This window comes from Tetranychus urticae, chromosome 1 (genome assembly GCF_039701765.1).
Source record: "Tetranychus urticae isolate SD_2017Ah chromosome 1, NJAU_TeUrti_SD_1.0, whole genome shotgun sequence".
Taxonomy (NCBI): Eukaryota; Metazoa; Arthropoda; class Arachnida; order Trombidiformes; family Tetranychidae; genus Tetranychus; species Tetranychus urticae.
In genome coordinates, this window is record NC_142958.1 from 6,484,419 (window position 1) to 6,504,755 (window position 20,337).

The 20,337-nt window shown below is 32.8% G+C and overlaps 9 protein-coding genes, 1 long non-coding RNA gene and 1 pseudogene across 12 annotated transcripts; 4 read left to right on the plus strand and 7 right to left on the minus strand.

Annotated features, from left to right (window-relative positions):
* Positions 1-60: 60 nt before the first annotated feature.
* On the plus strand, positions 61-1,315 carry LOC107367342 (uncharacterized). Of its 2 annotated transcripts, none has more exons than XM_089266671.1 (4): positions 61-165; positions 287-622; positions 709-990; positions 1,066-1,315. In XM_089266671.1, the coding sequence occupies exons 2-4, from the start codon at positions 361-363 to the stop codon at positions 1,179-1,181; spliced, it is 660 nt and encodes a 219-aa protein (XP_089122797.1). In that variant the 5' UTR covers positions 61-165; positions 287-360; the 3' UTR covers positions 1,182-1,315. The 2 variants fall into 2 exon arrangements, with proteins under 2 accessions (XP_089122797.1, XP_089122796.1); XM_089266670.1 differs by having other exon boundaries at positions 342-622.
* A 1,320-nt stretch (positions 1,316-2,635) lies between these two features.
* LOC107367147 (uncharacterized) lies at positions 2,636-5,675 on the plus strand. The gene is made up of 3 exons (XM_015934830.3): positions 2,636-4,266; positions 4,353-5,207; positions 5,267-5,675. The coding sequence occupies exons 1-3, from the start codon at positions 2,824-2,826 to the stop codon at positions 5,651-5,653; spliced, it is 2,685 nt and encodes an 894-aa protein (XP_015790316.2). The 5' UTR covers positions 2,636-2,823; the 3' UTR covers positions 5,654-5,675.
* LOC149094455 (uncharacterized) lies at positions 5,621-6,528 on the minus strand (annotated as a pseudogene). Its single transcript, XR_016197988.1, has one exon. The product of XR_016197988.1 is annotated as an uncharacterized LOC149094455 (transcript).
* A 490-nt stretch (positions 6,529-7,018) lies between these two features.
* LOC107370753 (kinesin-like protein KIF18B) lies at positions 7,019-9,131 on the plus strand. The gene is made up of 2 exons (XM_089266667.1): positions 7,019-8,654; positions 8,714-9,131. The coding sequence occupies exons 1-2, from the start codon at positions 7,230-7,232 to the stop codon at positions 9,068-9,070; spliced, it is 1,782 nt and encodes a 593-aa protein (XP_089122793.1). The 5' UTR covers positions 7,019-7,229; the 3' UTR covers positions 9,071-9,131.
* LOC107367341 (uncharacterized) lies at positions 8,934-10,655 on the minus strand. Its single transcript, XM_089266668.1, has 3 exons — positions 10,502-10,655; positions 9,942-10,335; positions 8,934-9,649 (listed from the first exon to the last, which is right to left on the minus strand). The coding sequence occupies exons 1-3, from the start codon at positions 10,555-10,557 to the stop codon at positions 9,164-9,166; spliced, it is 936 nt and encodes a 311-aa protein (XP_089122794.1). The 5' UTR covers positions 10,558-10,655; the 3' UTR covers positions 8,934-9,163.
* Positions 10,656-11,154: 499 nt separating this feature from the next.
* On the minus strand, positions 11,155-13,916 carry LOC107367388 (uncharacterized). Its single transcript, XR_001569876.3, has 3 exons — positions 13,563-13,916; positions 12,293-13,467; positions 11,155-12,185 (listed from the first exon to the last, which is right to left on the minus strand). It is a non-coding gene; the product is annotated as an uncharacterized LOC107367388 (long non-coding RNA).
* On the plus strand, positions 13,189-14,042 carry LOC107367387 (uncharacterized). Its single transcript, XM_015935089.3, has 2 exons — positions 13,189-13,445; positions 13,898-14,042. The coding sequence occupies exons 1-2, from the start codon at positions 13,189-13,191 to the stop codon at positions 13,989-13,991; spliced, it is 351 nt and encodes a 116-aa protein (XP_015790575.2). The 3' UTR covers positions 13,992-14,042.
* On the minus strand, positions 14,027-15,372 carry LOC107367386 (alpha-lactalbumin). The gene is made up of 2 exons (XM_015935088.3): positions 14,790-15,372; positions 14,027-14,674 (listed from the first exon to the last, which is right to left on the minus strand). Exons 1-2 carry the CDS (start codon positions 15,054-15,056, stop codon positions 14,456-14,458), a joined length of 486 nt encoding a protein of 161 aa, XP_015790574.1. The 5' UTR covers positions 15,057-15,372; the 3' UTR covers positions 14,027-14,455.
* A 942-nt stretch (positions 15,373-16,314) lies between these two features.
* LOC107367169 (NADH dehydrogenase [ubiquinone] 1 alpha subcomplex subunit 13) lies at positions 16,315-17,178 on the minus strand. The gene is made up of 2 exons (XM_015934853.3): positions 17,024-17,178; positions 16,315-16,921 (listed from the first exon to the last, which is right to left on the minus strand). Exons 1-2 carry the CDS (start codon positions 17,112-17,114, stop codon positions 16,560-16,562), a joined length of 453 nt encoding a protein of 150 aa, XP_015790339.2. The 5' UTR covers positions 17,115-17,178; the 3' UTR covers positions 16,315-16,559.
* Positions 17,051-18,333, minus strand: LOC107367336 (uncharacterized). Its single transcript, XM_089266669.1, has 2 exons — positions 18,114-18,333; positions 17,051-18,043 (listed from the first exon to the last, which is right to left on the minus strand). Exons 1-2 carry the CDS (start codon positions 18,256-18,258, stop codon positions 17,487-17,489), a joined length of 702 nt encoding a protein of 233 aa, XP_089122795.1. The 5' UTR covers positions 18,259-18,333; the 3' UTR covers positions 17,051-17,486.
* Positions 18,119-20,126, minus strand: LOC149094456 (sodium/iodide cotransporter-like). Its single transcript, XM_089266673.1, has 6 exons — positions 19,975-20,126; positions 19,723-19,877; positions 19,240-19,461; positions 18,991-19,131; positions 18,715-18,894; positions 18,119-18,208 (listed from the first exon to the last, which is right to left on the minus strand). Exons 4-5 carry the CDS (start codon positions 19,077-19,079, stop codon positions 18,765-18,767), a joined length of 219 nt encoding a protein of 72 aa, XP_089122799.1. The 5' UTR covers positions 19,080-19,131; positions 19,240-19,461; positions 19,723-19,877; positions 19,975-20,126; the 3' UTR covers positions 18,119-18,208; positions 18,715-18,764.
* Between the last annotated feature and the right edge of the window lie 211 nt (positions 20,127-20,337).

The window sequence follows — 20,337 nt, forward strand, 5'->3', positions numbered from 1 at the left end:
GCTCCCATTCAAGGAAATCAATAAACTAGGATATTTCAAGAATATTCCTTAGAATAAAGATTGTTTGACAGTTCCAATCAAATGCAATTTCAATTTTAATTATTAATCGTTTTTCGCCAATACATCAGCTTTTACTTTTGTGTTTAATTTACAAGTAAATTTCAAGTAAGTGATATTTTCAACACATTCCAAGTTCGACCTTTATGCTCTGTAAATCTCTCAATCTTTTACCTTTGAGACTAATATAAAGATCTTTCCATCTGTAAACCTTTCATCTGTTCCTTAGACAAGCTTTCATCATTTTTCATTCATCTATTTGATTGTTCTCTGTTCCCTTGAAGATTCATTCTAAAATTTACAATGGTTGAATGGCCTAAACACGTGCCCTGTCCAAAGTTTTGGCAGATAATATCTCATAGACACAAAAAAGAAGCGCTCTTTACCATTTTCAGAATGGCAAGTTATGAAGATTTGTTTAAATGGATGGGAACGGTCGATCCATTGAGTACAGAGTTTAGAATGGAAGTGCTCAGGAATGTAAAATTTTTCAGGAGAATTTATTTAGCATCTTTAAGATTTCGTGGAGATCATATATGGGCTGAAGAATCGGAATCTGGAGAACGTAAGTGAATCTTCACTATAGATGTTATCAATGTTACTTCATTGAGTAATCGATGGTTATACTCGACTATTTGAATTTTTTTTCAGGGATGGACGAGTTTGATGAAGAGGTTATGGCCCTGCCTGATCCAATTGAATGGGATTCTTTATCTGAAAATCAACAAAACATGATTCTTGGTTACATTACCACAATAGAGCCGAACTATCAAAAATTACAAGAGGATCTTATCAAAGAACAACCAGTGCCCGATCTTGAAAAAGTCATGATGCACGCCAGATTTGCGAGATACATTTACATTCAAGTGAACATGATTAGAGAGAAAATGGCTAGCGACGAAGATTTTGCAAAAATTTACACTTTTTGTTTGAGTAAGCTTTTCAATTATCTAATTTATTTTCATATTTATCAATATTTTAATATTTCTTAATGTTTGAATTTTCCAGGTGATTATTCAAAGGATGAAAAGCCACCGTTTGGCATTGTACTCGATGCTAAGCATCCACGGGCAATCGCTCGGCAACGATGGGAAGAATATGTTATGAAATGCGATCCAAAATGAACTTTAAAACTGAACAAATAAGTCAATGTCGACAATTTTTAATTGTCGAGTTTTTAGATCAAATGATCATCTTTATGAATTATTCATTCACCATTAATAAGTATAATAAATATCTGTACTAAATTTGCTTTTGATTTCCACGAAATTCTTTATTCCTACGTAATCAAAATCATAGCTCAGATGTATCAATCGCATAAAATACCAATAGCTATTGACAGAGTTGTGCACAACCAGGATTGATTATTCAAGATTTAGGCCTAAGTTTGACCATCATTACTGAATATGTTTTGGCTTCATCATTGGCTAATAAGAGGACCGAGAGCGGCTTTTTTCCACCGATCCACCACTTTTTTTTATCTTCTTGTCAACGTATTGTCAACCACTCAGTCTAACTCATCCATTCCTAAATTTTTGACCACTTTTGGGGTATGATGACGATTAATAGTGGATGTGTCAGATTGGGTGATGGATAATACGTAGAAAAGACAGTAAAAAAGTGGTGGATGTGGTGGAAAAAAGCCGGTACCGGGCGACCAACTACTTCACTTCGATTTCTAACTATAATCACTTTTTCATTTAACTGATCTCCATGCTCAAACTCATAATTATAGACACCAAGGATCTGTTAAGAAATTATTGAGTTTATTATGACAAAGACCTTCAACATCTTTGAAAGGTGAGACACAATTTTGAATATACTGATCATGACCACCACCAAACACGACGATCCTCATTGGCTTCAATAATACCTTCTTCCAAATCTTCTCTTTCCACTTGTCTTAGTTCAAATTTTATTCCAATTTCCTCACAGCTTCGTTGTGTCCATTTGGCATATGTAATGGCGGATTGATCTTTATTGGCAAGAAAACCAACCAGACGAGGTCGGGCACGACTTTGATCGATCCACTCTTTGAGGTCATCTCTGTTGAATCACAATTGAAAAGTAAAAAATATTATTGAAAATCTTTTATGAGAATATTATAGATTAACAATAAAGATAAGTATTATTAGTTGAAATTAATAGATGATTGAATTTACCTAAGAAATAAATTATTATCAAAATTAAATGTTTTTCATTGATGAATATTGTTCATTTGTTGGGACTAATTGATAATTTTTGTTGACTTTTGAGCTCTAAGTTTAGGGCTTTAAAAGGATTACTTTGGCCGACGATGCAGCACTTACGACTTTATAAATATTTTCCCATGAAGCTTACCGAAAGGTCTTTGAGTAAATCCTGCTAAAACCTTTTGAACCTTTTCAATCTCTAACTGGTGGGCCAGTGCTTTTTTGTTTGCTTTCATTAAAAGGGATTACTCTGAACCCTTTGAAAACCCTTTGACTTTACTGAAGCTTAAGACAACCGACTATGTCGTAAAGCTAATGACAAAAAAGCTTCAGTAAACTCGCCCTCTACCGGTTCCGACTAACAAAGGTAAAACTGATACATTTAGTTGAAACTACTTGTGGAAAGGTAGAGAAAACTCGACGAAAATCTTTGTTTTTGACTGCTTTCATCCTAATATTTAATTTATTGTTTCTTTTTGTAAAATTTATAATTATATTTTTATTTCATAATTTTTAACTAGTGAATCAATTGTACAGTATTGGTCTCAAGTGAAGTGATTGTACTTTTTTAATAATGATGACCCGAAGCTCATCTAAGAGACCTTTAAGTGATTCCACCAACTTTCACGAGCCGCCAGCAAAATTGAAATCAGTTGTCAGAGATGATAATGATGACTATGATGATGACGTTGGACCAAAAAATATTCAAGTTTACATCAGAGTTAGACCAGAAAGTGCGAAAGAATTAAATTCCAGAAAGGTTGTCGCCCTTGTTGATGATCAAAGTTTGATATTTGATCCTCCAAATGATCCATACCAAAGTAAAAAGTATAAAGAAATTGGTAAGAAATCTAGCAAAGATTTGGTCTTCTCTTTTGATGGAGTTTTTGATGAACACACAACAAACATTCAAATCTATGAAAGAGCAGTTAAAAGCTTTGTCCAGTCCTTGTTGGATGGTTTCAACTGTACCATTTTTGCGTATGGACCTACAGGTTCTGGTAAGACTTACACCATGTTAGGATATAATGGAGAACCTGGTGTCATGTTTTATACCGCTATGGAATTATTTCACATCATTGAATCAAAGCCATCAGAAGAAAAGTTTGAAGTTAGTGCTTCTTACTTTGAAATTTACAATGAAAAAATTTATGATTTGCTGACACCAAGCTCACAAACTCTCAAAGTTGTTGATAACATGGAAGGTGGTGTTAACATCCTCGGATTAACAGTGAAGTCAGTTAGAAACGCTGATGAAATGATCGAAACACTGGAAACTGGTAATCAATACAGAGCTCAACAAGCAACAGACGCAAATCAAACTTCATCCAGAAGCCATGTTGTGTTTCAGTTATTCTTACGCAAAAAGAAGTGTTCTAAAGGCAACAAAATGATTCAACAAGAAACAAAAATGTGTTTAGTGGATCTGGCAGGATCAGAAAGAGCCTCAATTGCCTACAAAGAGAAACGTTCTAAGGTTCTGCATCGTGAAGGTGGAAACATCAACAAATCTTTATTAGCATTGGGAAATTGTATTAATGCATTGGCTGAAAAATGGCGTAAAGGTCGTAAACTTCACATCCCTTATCGTAGCTCAGTGCTAACAAGGATCCTGAGTGACTCTCTTGGTGGAAATTGTCGCACTGCTATGATAGCCACTGTGAGTCCATCATCACTCTCATATGATGATACTCAAAATACATTGACATATGCCAATAGAACAAAGGGAATCAATTTGGCATTGAAACGACGAATTTGTTTAGTTGGTGAACCGCGTGAACAATCATTGGCAATGGACACACTTCGACAAGAAAATATTGCCTTAGCCGAGAAAAATATTATGTTGGAAAATGAAATCCTCAGATTAAAACGAATGCCAGCAAATCCCATTTCTTCCGACATGTCATCTATAGAAATACTAAATTCATTCAAGAATATTTTAGATAATCTGTTTTCCTGTCGTCTTGAATTGAGAAGGAAATTGCTTGAATGTGAAAGTGAGATGAAAAAAATTGAGGTAAGCTACTTTCACGATTTTATTTGAATACTGTGGTTATTTTTTGGACTTTATATTAATTATTTTTTGCATTTCTTCTTTTGCAGCTTAAATATATCTTCAGAAAAATTCAAAGTGAAACATTGGATAACAAAAAGCCACCCAAAGTTCAAGATGTTGACGACAGCAAATCGGCCAGATATTTATATCATCAAAAATTGCATTATGAAGATAGATTTAATCAACTTTTAAAAGAGGTTACTGACAATGAAGATCAAATTCGAAGCTTAGAAGACCTCATCAGATCAAAGGTTAAAGTTGATGATTATTTTATTGATGCATTCTTCGAGAAGAAACATATGGAGGCTGAACTTCAAGACAAAATAGTTATCGATAAACATCATTCCGAAGTTTCTTACGCTATAATCACTCAATCCCAAAATTGGCTGGAAACACTCGATGCAGCTATGAAAATGAATGATATTTTCTTCCGTATGTTGGACGGTCTGAAAAAGTTGTCAAAAGAAAGGGAAGAAGAATATCACAATGTTGTTAAAAAGTTTGAGGGTAAAAAGTCAGTTGTCTGGAGGGATGATAATCTACAGAAACAATCAAGTATCCACTGGGCTGATATTGATAATGTTCTCAGGTTATCTTCATATACATCAACTCCAAGAACACCTTTCAGACGATATGACGATGAAGGTGGTTTAGAAATAATTTGTGCTGGATTAACTCCAAAATCATCGCTTCCATCACCTCCTTTACCTTCTTTACCTCCATCACCACAATCATCTTCACCTCTCAATCCCATGCTAGCAAATCCCATTTCTTCCGACATGGCTGCAACAAAATCGCCGAATTCACCTCTTCAAAGAGACAACATTCATCCACAAAATCCTGAATCTTCTTATGCAATTGGCAATGATGAAATTTCCAATTTAATTGATAGTTACATTGAGGTATGTTCAAGTTATTATTTCTAAGTTTATCAATTGATTTTTTGTTTATTTCATTTAAGGATACCGAGTGCCATCAAAGCATTCCACACAAAGGAAAAGATTATAAATACATTTTGGTTTGGGCTGATTCAAATAAGATCGTTTCATATAAGGAAAGATCGTTACATATAAACAAGTTTATAAGCTTAAAAAAGTCCGAAAATCAAACAAATCTGTTTTCTTGTACCATACACAATGGAAAATGCAAGGATGTTGACAGAAAGTCTCGTGAAAAAAGTCTTTTGGACACTCATGTTCAAAGTTTTTTCTTTCGCATGATTTGCGTAATTTGTAAGACTAAAGTACGTTATCGAACAAGTTTTGGTAAACACGCTCAAAAATGTTTAAAAAAATGCAAAAAAGGTATTAATAAATTTGCTAGTAAATCACAAGTAAATAAATTTTAATAAATTTCGTCATTTTATCAAACATTTATAATTTGAACTTTCATTAATATCTTCAATTACGAGAATCGGAAACGAAAAGGGGCATCTCTTCGATAATCGTAAAGTCTCATCAAATTTCTTTGTAACATAACAATGGTCATCTTTCCTATGGCAGGAACGAATACAGAAGCTTTCTCCTTCACAGAGTCGGGAAAATTTCTATCTGTTGAAAAATTGATTGCAACTACCCCAGGTTTAAGCAACTCTGTTGGTACTTTGAACTTTTTATCTGGTACACCAGCAATAACAACATCTGATACTGGTAAAACATCTTTCAAAGTTTTATCGGTTGAGGTTACTCGGTGTTTTTGTTTTCCTGGTCCTCGATGAAATTGAAGGATTCCATCCAAATCTACTGAATATGTTTTGGCTCCATCATTGGCTAATAAGGCAGCAAGGGGACGACCGACTACTTCACTTCGATTTATAACTGTTATCACTTTTCCATTCAACTGATCTCCATAATCAAACTCATGATTATAGACACCAAGGTGATCAAGGATCTGTTGAGAAAATGATTGAGTATTATGACAAAGACCTTCAACATCTTTGAAAGGTGAGACACAATTTTGAATATACTGATCGTGACCACCACCAAACACAGGATAATAAACCATGACACCATCAACACGACGATCCTCATTGGCTTCAATAATACCTTCTTCCAAATCTTCTCTTTCCACTTGTCTCAATTCAAATTTTATTCCAATTTCCTCACAGCTTCGTTGTGTCCATTTGGCATATGTAATGGCGGATTGGTCTTTATTGGCAAGAAAACCAACCAGACGAGGTCGGGCACGACTTTGATCAATCCACTCTTTGAGGTCATCTCTGTTGAATCACAATTGAAAAGTAAAAATATTATTTAAAATCTTTATAGAGAATACAGTAAAGTAGCTCATAACTTGGTAGAATTTCGTGTTGGCGCCACTTATTGGATTTAGCCATTTAATGGGGTTTTCTAATTGTTTTAACTAAAATTACACAAATTTTAGTACAAAAAGCTGAATAAGAGAGTCAACTTTACTAGCATCAGTAAAAATTTCTTGTCAAACAAGTCAGAATAAGTCAATAACACGATAGTTTGATTATTCAATAGAATAGAACATTTTCGCATCTTAACAAAAGTCAAGAACTACATTGAAAAAAGACATTTTAATTATTAGGAGAATAGGCTGATTTATACTGCAGGTAAACCATTTTTATGTAAAGTCAACTCGCTAATTCAACTTTTTTGGCTAAATTTTAAGATATTTCAATTCAAACAATTAAATAATTGGATAAAAATGGTTCTGAAATTGTTAATCCAATAGGTGGCGCAACACGAAATTCTACCAAGTTATGGGCTACTTTAATGTATTTGTAAAAGTGTAGTGAAAACTCGACGAGAATATTTGTTTTTTGACTGCTTTCATCCTATTATTTAATTTGTTGTTTCTTTTTGTGAAATTTCTATTATTTTTGTTTCATAATTTTTAACTAGTGAATCAAATTGTACAGTATTGGTCTAAAGTGAAGTGATCGTACTTTTTTAATAATGATGAACCGAGGCTCAATAAAGAGACCTTTAAGTGATTCCAGCAACTCTAACGAACCTCCAGCAAAATTGAAATCAGTTGTCAGAGATGATGATGACGTTGGACCAAAAAATATTCAAGTTTACATCAGAGTTAGACCAGAAAGTGCGAAAGAATTAAATTCCAGAAAGGTTGTCGCCCTTGTTGATGATCAAAGTTTGATATTTGATCCTCCAAATGATCCATACCAAAGTAAAAAGTATAAAGAAATTGGTAAGAAATCTAGCAAAGATTTGGTCTTCTCTTTTGATGGAGTTTTCGATGAACACACAACAAATATTCAAATCTATGAAAGAGCAGTTAAAAGTTTTGTCCAGTCTTTGTTGGATGGTTTCAACTGTACCATTTTTGCGTATGGACCTACAGGTTCTGGTAAGACTTACACCATGTTAGGATATAATGGAAAACCTGGTGTCATGTTTTATACCGCTATGGAATTATTTCACATCATTGAAACAAAGCCATCAGAAGAGAAGTTTGAAGTTAGTGCTTCTTACTTTGAAATTTACAATGAAAAAATTTATGATTTGCTTACACCAAGCTCACAACCCCTCAAAGTTGTTGATAACACGGAAGGTGGTGTTAACATCCTCGGATTAACAGTGAAGCCAGTTAGAAATGCTGATGAAATGATCGAAACACTGGAAACTGGTAATCATTACAGAGCTCAACAAGCGACAGACGCAAATCAAACTTCATCCAGAAGCCATGTTGTGTTTCAGTTATTCTTACGCAAAAAGAAGTGTTCTAAAGGCAACAAAATGATTCAACAAGAAACAAAAATGTGTTTAGTGGATCTGGCAGGATCAGAAAGAGCCTCAATTGCCTACAAAGAGAAACGTTCTAAGGTTCTGCATCGTGAAGGTGGAAACATCAACAAATCTTTATTAGCATTGGGAAATTGTATTAATGCATTGGCTGAAAAATGGCGTAAAGGTCGTAAACTTCACATCCCTTATCGTAGCTCAGTGCTAACAAGGATCCTGAGTGACTCTCTTGGTGGAAATTGTCGCACTGCTATGATAGCCACTGTGAGTCCATCATCACTTTCATATGATGATACTCAAAATACATTGACATATGCCAATAGAACAAAGGGAATCAATTTGGCATTGAAACGACGAAGTTTTTTAGTTGGTGAACAATCATTGGCAATGGAGACACTTCGACAAGAAAATATTGCCTTAGCCGAGAAAAATATTATGTTGGAAAATGAAGTCCTCAGATTAAAAGGTATGCTAGCAAATCCCATTTCTTCTGACATATCTGCAACGATATCGCCAAATTCGCCTCTTCAACGAAACAACATTCATCCACAAAATCCTGAATCTTCTTATGCAATTGGCAATGATGAAATTTCCAATTTAATTGATAGTTACATTGAGGTATGTTCAAGTTATTATTTCTAAGTTTATCAATTGATTTTTTGTTTATTTCATTTAAGGATACCGAGTGCCATCAAAGCATTCCACACAATGGAAAAGATTATAAATACATTTTGGTTTGGGCTGATTCAAATAAGATCGTTTCATATAAGGAAAGATCGTTACATATAAACAAGTTTATAAGCTTAAAAAAGTCCGAAAATCAAACAAATCTGTTTTCTTGTACCATGCACAATGGAAAATGCAAGTTTGTTGACAGAAAGTCTCGTGAAAAAAGTCTTTTGGACACTCATGTTCAAAGTTTTTTATTTCGCATGATTTGCGTAATTTGTAAGACTAAAGTACGTTATCGAACAGCTTTTGGTCAACACATTGAATCTCAACAATGTTTAAATAAAATGCAAAAAAGGTATTAATAAATTTGCTAGTAAATCACAAGTAAATAAATTTTAATAAATTTCGTCATTTTATCAAACATTTATAATTTGAATTTTCTTTAGTATCACCAATTACGAGAATCGGAAACGAAAAGGGGCATCTCTTCGATAATCGTAAAGTCTCATTAAATTTCTTTGTAACATAACAATGGTCATCTTTCCTATGGCAGGAACGAATACAGAAGCTTTTTCCTTGACAGAGTCGGGAAAATTTCTATCTGTTGAAAAATTGATTGCAACTACCCCAGGTTTAAGCAACTCTGTTGGTACTTTGAACTTTTTATCTGGTACACCAGCAATAACAACATCTGATACTGGTAAAACATCTTTCAAAGTTTTATCGGTTGAGGTAACTCGGTGTTTTTGTTTTCCTGGTCCTCGATGAAATTGAAGGATTCCATCCAAATCTACTGAATATGTTTTGGCTCCATCATTGGCTAATAAGGCAGCAAGGGGACGACCGACTACTTCACTTCGATTTATAACTGTTATCACTTTTCCATTCAACTGATCTCCATAATCAAACTCATGATTATAGACACCAAGGTGATCAAGGATCTGTTAAGAAAATGATTGAGCATTAGTGCAAAAAGATTAAGATGTTTAAAATTGTAATGCAATACAATCAAAGCAAATTTGAGATAAACTTGGTTGCAGAGGTAGAAACATTAAACATCATTATTTAAAAATTACCATCAGCAAAACCAAAGTCATAAGATTTGTCTTATGATGTCTTGTTAATTATTGTGTATAAAATTATAACTTTACCTAACCATTTGCTAAGATATGATTTTAATGATTGAAGGACAATCAATCACAATTGCAGAAACAAAAAAGAGTTGAAACCTACTTTAACAATGGCCAAAGGTGTACAAGGGATAATTGACTTTTTTTGAACATCAATGAATCGTATATTATGGTACATGTTGAATCGAAAGGTATGACAAAGACCTTCAACATCTTTGAAAGGTGAGACACAATTTTGAATATACTGATCATGACCACCACCAAACACAGGATAATAAACCATGACACCATCAACACGACGATCCTCATTGGCTTCAATAATACCTTCTTCCAAATCTTCTCTTTCCACTTGTCTTAGTTCAAATTTTATTCCAATTTCCTCACAGCTTCGTTGTGTCCATTTGGCATATGTAATGGCGGATTGGTCTTTATTGGCAAGAAAACCAACCAGACGAGGTCGGGCACGACTTTGATCAATCCACTCTTTGAGGTCATCTCTGTTGAATCATAATTGAAAAGTAAAAGATTAGATATTTGACAAAGTTAGTGATCAGAATAAGAGGGTAATTAATTAAAAAAGTGACAACATGAAACAAAACCAGGACAGAAACAAAAGAGACGTAACAGACAACTAAATTAATGAATAGGAATCAAGTCATTAACCTGTAATTATTGGAAATTTCTTTAACATCAACAACACGACAAGTTGAGTCCACCATCTTTACGCAAAATAGTTGAGAAGTGTTTTCTCAATCTTATGATTTTTGTTTACTATCAGTGTTGATTATCTGTGTTGGTTAAATGCTCTCTTGGTATCAAACCAAAGTAAGAGAATAAATGAGAGAAAAGTTGAAAAAGAAAGTAAAAAGAAAAAGCTCTTTCCTCTAGCGCCCCCAATAGATTCGCTTTGTAATTATTGAAAAATTGTATTGAGAGATGTCTCTTCCCTCTCTACTCTTTGCTATCAAATGATAATCTAATTGATTAAATATTTTCAATTCCGTTTTGACCATTCAAATTACAATAACCAATCAATTCAATCACTGGATGATAATAACAGGAAGCTAATTATTACTATCTTGATTGCTTGCCTTTGTTTATTCAGTTATCGCTCATCGCATTGGATATATTTAGATTGTGTGATTAGTTTTTCCGATTAGCTTCTAGCAACTAACACAAAGAGTATAGCTATTACTCTTTGAACTAACATGAATCAGATTGATTCACTTACAATCTTAGCTATTTTGTTGATTATTCATCAAATGATTGGTCGTTAATGTTTATTCAACAATCAGAATCAAATAACAATGTTGATATTGGAATTTAATTTTTTTTATTCACTTCTTCTTACTAAGGATTTACAATATTTTGATGGACAAAAAATTGTCATTTATTCACCAATTTTGGTGAAAATGTCCTCAAAATATTTCCAGAAATGATAATTGAACAGGAAAATAGACTTAAACGACAATTATTATTTACATTTACCTCTAATTGTTTAAGATAATTTACAATTTGTTGAAATGCAAATTAACTGGAAAGGTGTAAAGTTAAAACATGTAACCTTTAAAAACAGGTTCAAATTAACTAAGGTTACATGTAAATTGAGACAAAATTGAGGGCATGACAATGAAAATCAGTTTACGTCAATGTTAAACATTTAACTTTGACTTGATAATCATTTTTAAAATCATTTATTTACACATTCTTTTTCAAGAATTATATTACAGCTTGAGAATTGAAAGATTTAATTGAATCTAGCGAGTTTCATCATGATGAAAGAGCCAAAAGAGTAATTAGCAAAAAGCAAAATTAAGCTCCATTGGTGGGTTCAACATTTTAGGCGATTCAACAAAACTAGTTCATAAATTAAATTATAAGATTATTAATTATGATGAAATTACTATCAAGATGAGCCTGAGATTGCATCATGGCTTTCTGCGGAAAAATATCTGCTTTTTGAGTCAATCTTTTTTTGGTAACGAATCAAGTTCAAGCTAACAAAGTAACTTGTGAGTCCCTCTCAACTGCATGTTTAAGGTGTAAAAATAAATGTAATAAATGATACGATATAAATCAAAATGCTGTTAACTTCTGTCAAATCAGTCGAACTTCAAGTTTCTTTTTGCTTCGCCATCGCAGTCAAAGTAATTATACGATTCCCAACTGATCAATATTAAGAAGCGCATATAATCCATCAACCAGTGAAAGTGGAAAATCAGTGTTAAATAGAGAGAAATGAAGATTATTTTGTGCAAATTTGGTTCCAAAAATGGTGAAAAGAAATCAACAATTAATATTGGCTTGATTATAGCCAATCTGAAGCCTTAGTTTCATTTTGGATCGCCTGGAATTGGAAGGAAAAGAAAAGTAAATTAATATTTTAGCCAATTTGGATTAGATTTGAATTCTGGATAAATTACAGAAACAAGATTGTTTCATTTAGATACTTACAGTGTTAATCACGGGATATAATTAAACCTTGATTTTAAATTTCGGTATTACCAAGGAAAACAGCATTGATTACCGATCAAGATTCAATGTTGTTGTACTAGACGAGGCAACCATCTGCAATTGCTCATGGCGTTAATCATCAGAATTGTTGTGGTGTTGAAGCAAATTACCAATTGTAGAGACCAATCTTGAAAATGAAGCTTGTTTGAACAAAAAAGCGACAATCCAGAGTTTTGACGCTTTAATCCATCGATGTAAGCGACTTTGATTTGTGATGGCTTTACCAATGTTTAAGAAACCACAATTCAATCACCGTTACTTATAATGGCTATACTTGTAAACTAATTAGTTTTGAGGTAATGATGATTGAAATATTGATTGGATAATAATATTTTTCTCGAAACCTAATCATGTATCGTAATAATCATTACAATTATTAACGCAAGGGAGAGTTGTTTTGTTACCAAAATTAGCATCAAACATTATGAATAGTTGAGACAGTAAAGAGTTGTTTTAAATAACAATTTAGCAAAAATTAGGAAACAATAAAAAATTGGTAAAAAGGTATTTCCGTTTCACACGAGTTAAAAATACTTTCACTTCAAGATTCGAAATAAATTGTTGCAAAAACAATTCAACTAATTAACCAAATCAGGCTGGGAAATGGTTGAATGAATAATGATTTACCCAATAAACATAGTATTTTAAAGTGTCTTCAAAGGGCTTAATGATAAGCTTCGGGAGCACCAAGCCGAGCATAACTGACGTCTTTTGCATAAAATCGTCATTCAAATTGACTCTTCTCCTTTTACATTCATAATTGTTGCCAGGTTTGTTTGTCACTTTCAAAGATAACAAGTTATCACAATACTCTTTTTTTTCTGTGTCCAAATGCCATGATGATTACCCATAAATCATCTTGTAAACCCTTCACTGCCACTGTGCTTATAGTCCTATTCTTATCCGAATCTTTTATTAGAGTTGATGGCTTCATGGGCAGGAAAGATATGGAAATGGAATTATTATTGCTGAAAATACTTCAAAATCGTCGTTCCAAACAGCAACAGGTCATTCCGATTCCAATTTACATTCCAAGATGTCGAGGATCTCCTCCAAGAGCTGAATCACAACATTATCCCGTTTATGTACCAATGTAAGTACCTTTAATATCACACCTAAGATTGAGAAAGAATATTCAAGTGATTAGATATGAATTACAAAAACCAATTGAGTTTCAATATTACATTTGATTACACATGTAATCAAATACCTCATTGAATATCGAGAAAAGGTTTGCAGAATTGGCAAAAATTTTGTTCCAACATGACACATAAAATTAATAGGTGACATCTTTAAATCAGTAACACACAGATCAACCACAATTACAAAAATTAAATTCATAAGTTAGAGTAATTAAAAGTTAAACAAATAACGGTGTAACATGAAAATAATAAACATTTGTAGATTGAGAAACAATAGAAATTATTACGTAGTTTTGACACAAATGCCATCTATTGAGCTATGGGTCGTCCTCATAGCTTTTGAAAGATTGATTTCAATTTGTTCATTTTTTTAATAAAAATTTAACTTTCTTGATTATTTCAGCCATACTCATGATCATCACATTTTGGAATCTCCAAGTCACCTAAATTTTGCTGTTTCACCTTGTTCATCCAACACATGCTCCATGTTAAAGTAATACCTCTCAATGAATTTACTATTAAAAAGAAACTATTTTTTTACGATTAAATATTGTTTTTACTTTTATTGCAATTAAAGCTTTTTGAGTTAGAAGATCAAATTCAACAAGAAATACAAATTCAAATAAAAACAAAGTGGACCAATAATTAATACATTCATATAATAATACAATCCATAAAACGGATTGAACCAAAAACAACAATTTTATCAAAACCAGTGGATCAATGAGATGTTATAAAAGGATTGCAAAAGCTGTTTCTCATTAATTTGCTAAATCAGCTGAAAACAGCAAAGAGTAATGATGAAAATAATCGATAAATAAATTATTAAAAATTAATTAAAGATATTTGTAATAATTGATATTTACAGCATATTTTAAACGAGTAAATGAATGTTAAACCAGGATATTGAGCATACTTTGTGATAAATGATCAAACCGGAGAGATAGCAATTACATTTGCATCAATAAAGTGGACAACCCTGAAGATAAGACACTAAATATTTGCCCCGACAATTGTTAACCCATTCAGGCCAATATGAGAATCCATATTTGGCATAAATTTTACGCCAACAACGAACGTCATCAGTTAATTGATCGTCAATCATTTTACCACAAGGAACTCGGCATAAAGAGTCATCAATTTGAGGTCCATTATCACCACAATGTTCACCAACTTTAAACTGTTTCAAATGGGACAAAGTAAAAAAGACAATTAATCTAAATTGTATTTACAAATCGATTTACAATCTGAATGAACTAATGTAAAAGGGAAATAAAATGTTGAACCAAATTTACCTGAAATATTCCGTATCGCTTGCCTTCTCGGGTTTCAGTGATCTTGAAAGCATCAAATTTAGATGAATGTTCAATGAGACAAAGTAAACTGGGAATAATGCTCTTTGAAACTTTGTACCGAGTGTAAAGTGACTTTGCCAATGAGCATCGATTCATTTCACGTGAAGAGACTGGAATTAAATTGAACAGACCAACAATTAGCAAACCAAGTAGAATGTAATTTCCATTGATGAATTGATTTACGGTTAAACCTTTAGTGTTGATCATGTTGAGCCAGAAATAAAAAGGTTTATATTGTCAATATTAGATTTTGAGAAATCAAAAATAGAAAGATTATTGAAGAGAAAATTGCAGCGAAATTAATGAACACAAATTGATCCGAATTTAAATTGTTAACACAAGCTAAGGTATAAATACTTTTAATTGATCAACTAGTGAATGGTTAAGGTGAGAAGATAATTGTCAGCTGGATTGCAAAGGCAAATTTGATGTAAACCTGAACATTGATCTTCTTAAGTTACAGTTAAACCGATTTTGCAATGTTTCCAATAACCGTCTAAGTATCTAACTAGTTGACGATTGAAAATGCTTACGACCATTTATAAGCATTTATATTATATATATAATTATAAATGAAGCCTTGATTGCTGAGTGCTAATCATGGTAATTATAATAATAGTAACTGGTTGCAACCCAAGAGTTGAAAGAAAAGGAGAAAAGACGTAGAAATGGCTGAGGTTGAATAGCGGGAAAAGGGAAAATTACAATTGGTTGAAAGAGCGATTCGTAGGGAACGACCCTCATCCAGTTATCCTCATCTTCATTCTCATCTTTATCATCATCAAAATCAGTTCCCAGTCCTGTATTCCCCTATGTTTCCCCTCACCTCAGCCATTATCATCTCAACCATCGAAACAATCATCTTAATCATCAATACTATCATGTGAGACGAAAAAACATGAAAGTTGCACTCATTGGTTGATATTCTACTTTTTGTCAATGTGAGATCACCATTTCACCACAATCACGCTTTAATAACTAAATTTCATTCAGTTAGCAACCATTTCTGCAATTAATAAATAGTAATAATGCAGACAAAAAACGGGAATCAAAGGTTGCGCCAAATACACTTTCAATCAATCTAGTACTATTCAATAGCAAGCCATGAAGGGTTTGAACAAGAATTGGAATATTCCCGTTCTTGGAAGTGTTTATATCATGTAATTTCATTGACTCATTAGTGGTGAGTTTGTTTGAAACCAGTGAAAATGATATACAAGTTATGAATGATTGGAGTTACTGGTCTTTGACCAGTTCAATATCCATCATTAAGTTGAATGTAAAGTTGAATGGCCAAAATAAGCTGGTCTACCAATGTAACCACGGTTAGTGATTCAACTGTGATTACACTTTATCTTGAAATGAATGATTGACATTAACAAGACGTACACATCAAACACTTACATTTGTAATGTTGGAAACTTCGTCTTATCCAAGTGAAAAAACCAAGAGTTCCTCTTAATCATTGTATAATGATAAACAAATTGTTTATTAATAATCAAACTAATTGAATTCGATTGATAAACACAGTTATTATTGATGTTATTGTGTTTGACTGTAAGATTGAACATAAACAAGTGTGACAACCTCTCAACATTGTCACGTTATTAAGGGTAAACAAGGTATATTAAACCAAGAATCTTTTTTTCACTATTTCACGATAATTGCAATTCAATCAAAGAGGTGAGTAACTATTCAAACATTCACAATTTATACAAGATGTCTATCAGGATAAACGTAATCTAGTTTGTTATACATTGGCCTAAACATCCAGTATTCGCTGATCTCAGCTGTAGGGTTAACTTCGTTCGGTAAAGTCTTGTATCTTGGTAAACCAAATAATGTTCCTGGTACCCAATCAGGGAATCGTTTCATTGTTTCGGCTTCTTCATCTCGCAATCTAATCAAGTTTTTCAGATACATTCTATCTCGTTCAGCCTCGATAAATGGTTCAAGAGCAATTAGAGCATTGGATACTTCAATATTTCCAAGGGTTCTTAAATTTGACTTATTACGTTTAAGATGGATGGTGTATATGGAAGCTGCCACACCAAATAAGAAAAGGTTGAAATCTGAAATAATGATTGAAAAAAGCAAGATCAATGGATGAAAATATATACAAGAGAAATACAAAAATAAACAAAGGTCAAGAAAAAAGTATATTCATTACTTACTTGATAAAAATCGTTTTGATTTCATCCGCTCAATATGGATTGGTGGATAACCACCCGGAGGTGGCATATCTTGTTTAAAAAATCCAGACATAATTGATTTAAATTAATAGACACAATTGACCTCAGTCAATTATTATCAAAGTTGACTGAAAATAGATTCAATCACAAGGTAAATTTGTATCCGATGAAGAATGAAGAATGGATCCGATCCTTGGCGCGATCTTTGAAATTTTATTAGCTTTTTGTTTTTTATTGTAAAAGATCTCGAGATTTTGACGCTCTTTTGATTAAAGGTAGACAAAATTTATAATTAATTTGACCATGTTTTGTGCTGTATCAATGTATTTGTTTATTTATTGATTAGTCTAATCAATCTGGGATTTTCACAATTACATCTCAAGCAGTTTGGTTAGTATTTTGGTTATTAGTTTAATATTTTGGGAATATTGATTGTATTTTAATTTTAGTTTCCAATATAGGTTGATAAGATTCTTGAAAGAACGCTATCTGACTGATCACCACGCGGCTCGGTTCCTGAGGATGGTAAGATTTCTTCACATTTAGAGGCTTCAAAACTCTGGCACATGATCTCCGGCAATCTTGAGGAAAATATGCGAGTGATTCGTCGACTCAAAGCAAGGGCATCCTCACCACATCTATTTAAAATGGAAGCTGATAGACATTCTCGGAATCGGTTGTGGCCACAACAGGCCATGGGAATTCGCTCATTCCAGCTCGTTTGAGTAACTTCTTCAAGGGATTTTTGTAAGTCTTTGAGACATTGTTTGGATTGAGATCGAGCTTCACTCAAACATTGACCATGTTTCTTGTACTCCTCTCGTATCTCTGTCCCTGGAGTGCAAAATTCATTAGCGAGGCTTCGACCACCTTCAGCAAAGAAATCGACAAGTTCTAATTGCGATCTGGTTAAACATCTTTGAGTGAAATTTTGGGCACATGACTGAGCTTCTTTTATAAAGCCGCAAGTTCTATCAATTTCAGCCTCTGTTCCTTGTGTTCCTACCAGAGAGAACGAAGTAAAAAGTTAATATTGATATAATTTTTTCATTAAATTTAAAAATGAACTTACCCTGAGTATTCCTTGTAAAAACAAGTAACGTTGCAGCACAAAACTCAAGTTCTCGAAGATGGCATGAATCAGTTGATCCATTGATTGAGTCCAAACTGAAAGAGATGGTTAAAATGGCGATGAAAAGATAAGTTGGAAAATTCATTGTTTTAAGTTAGTGAAGACAAGATGAAAATAAATGTTTAACAAAAAAAAGAACGTGCTTTTGAATCTGTCACTGGTTCACGAGTAAATGAAAATAAAAATCACCCAAAATGTGTGCCAATGTGGCCTGGAAAGGTGGGACTTGCTAATGACTTTGGTTTAAAGATTAGTTTTTGACCTCGGTCACCAATCCTTTAATCTCTGCACAAATTCAAAGCGAAAATACTAGAAGAATGTAATGTAAAAAGTTTACTTTCCTTATTTAGAATACTAATATTCTGAGTAAACAACTTTTCTCCTGATTTCTCTGCAGATAGACTTGCATTTTGGTATATTGACCTAAGGTCAACTCGTTTCAACTCTGTGATGATTGGCTAAATTGCTAAAGGCGATATTTACGTGATCCCAAGCTCTTGGAATCTCGGATTTTGAAGACTTTCCATTTAAAACATAATACCTTAATACAGGTCCATACAGATTTTTTTAGATTGCCATGAAGTTCAACAATTATCCGATTTTCACAATGATTCCAGCTTTAATTGGAATACAACCAGTGTAATAAACAAAAAAAGCAATTCCGCTTAAACAGGCTACACTTATTATTGAAACAACTCCAATAAGATTTACATAAATTGATCTAAATAGAAAGATATAATTTATTAATTACATTAGTCTTATTGTTAGTCTCAATATCGATGTAATTTGAGATCATCATAAATGTTGACCAACTTACAATTTAGCTTTCTTTTTACTATCAACATTACAATAACGTTGAACTTCAGTTTGAGTGGTACAGTAATTACCAATCCACATGATAGCCATACCAAGAACAGCATTCCAAAAGTTATTTGTTGCCCATGGATCAATTGAAAAACTATTGAAAGAAAGGAAAAAAATGAAATATTAATAATTAAATGACAATGATGGTAAGAACAATAATAATTGATTATAAATTAGCAACCCAAATAATTAGACATCTTACTTGGTAAATTCAAGTCGCCCTCGTTCACCGGCAATTCTGAATGCCTCCGAAACTCAAACAAGTTACAAGCCAAAATTGGGTGCCTTGAAAATACATTTCCGCCGGGTAACCTAGAATAGTTACGGCGCTTTGGAAGCTTGCCATTAGAGACATGGCTACTGGAAACCAGTGGAGAGATCGATTGGCGGTTAAAAATTCTTTAGATGATTTATTTTTACGATCCTGTTGGAAGAATAGAAAAAAATAAACATTATTATTAATAGTTAAAGAATACAGATAAAGATTAAGAAAATATTGGAAAAGGTTTATCATTATCAGGTTATCATTATTGTCCATCAGAAACAATTTCCCGCACAAAGCTTCATCCTCTGTCTGCAAACTTTAAATAATACATGATTAGAGTTGGAAACTAGTATCGAAATTCACTAGAATTTATCTCAAACACAATAATGGTGGTGGTCAATTGAAAAGACATAGACTAACCAGTGGGTAGTGAACCTAAAATTAAAGAGAGTCGAGAGATTCTGTTTCTAGGACTCGTCTTTGAAGATGAATTCCTAAAGCAACATCGTTATTGTGAAAAGAGAAAATGTACAAACTGTAATCCTATCTTGATTTGTTTAGTTGCTGTTTGTCATCTAAATAAAGAAAAAATTGAAATTAAACAAAGGATAATCAATGAAAAAGAAACAATCAAAATTTTGATTAATAAAATCAGCTATAAATCATTCCTACCTTAGTTGTTTAGTGAACTTCAACATTGAATACCAAGAATTTTGTCAAAAAAATCCATAGAAATTGGTATCTCATCATGAATATGAAACTTAGACAATTTAGGACAATTTAGATATTAGTCTCGAACCAATAACCAGCTGACTTCAATATGAAAGCAACAGCAAATTTCGACATTTCTCTTTTAATGTTACAAGATGGCGCTCTAGTTTTCCAGTTCAAGTTTAAATTTACAAAATAATATTGTTTCAATGATAATTTAATCATTGTTAATTACTGAATTTCAACAAATTCTGGAAATACAAAAGTTACAAATTGTTGGAAAAATCCAAATATTTTCAATTTTTCTTGAAATATTGAAGAGAA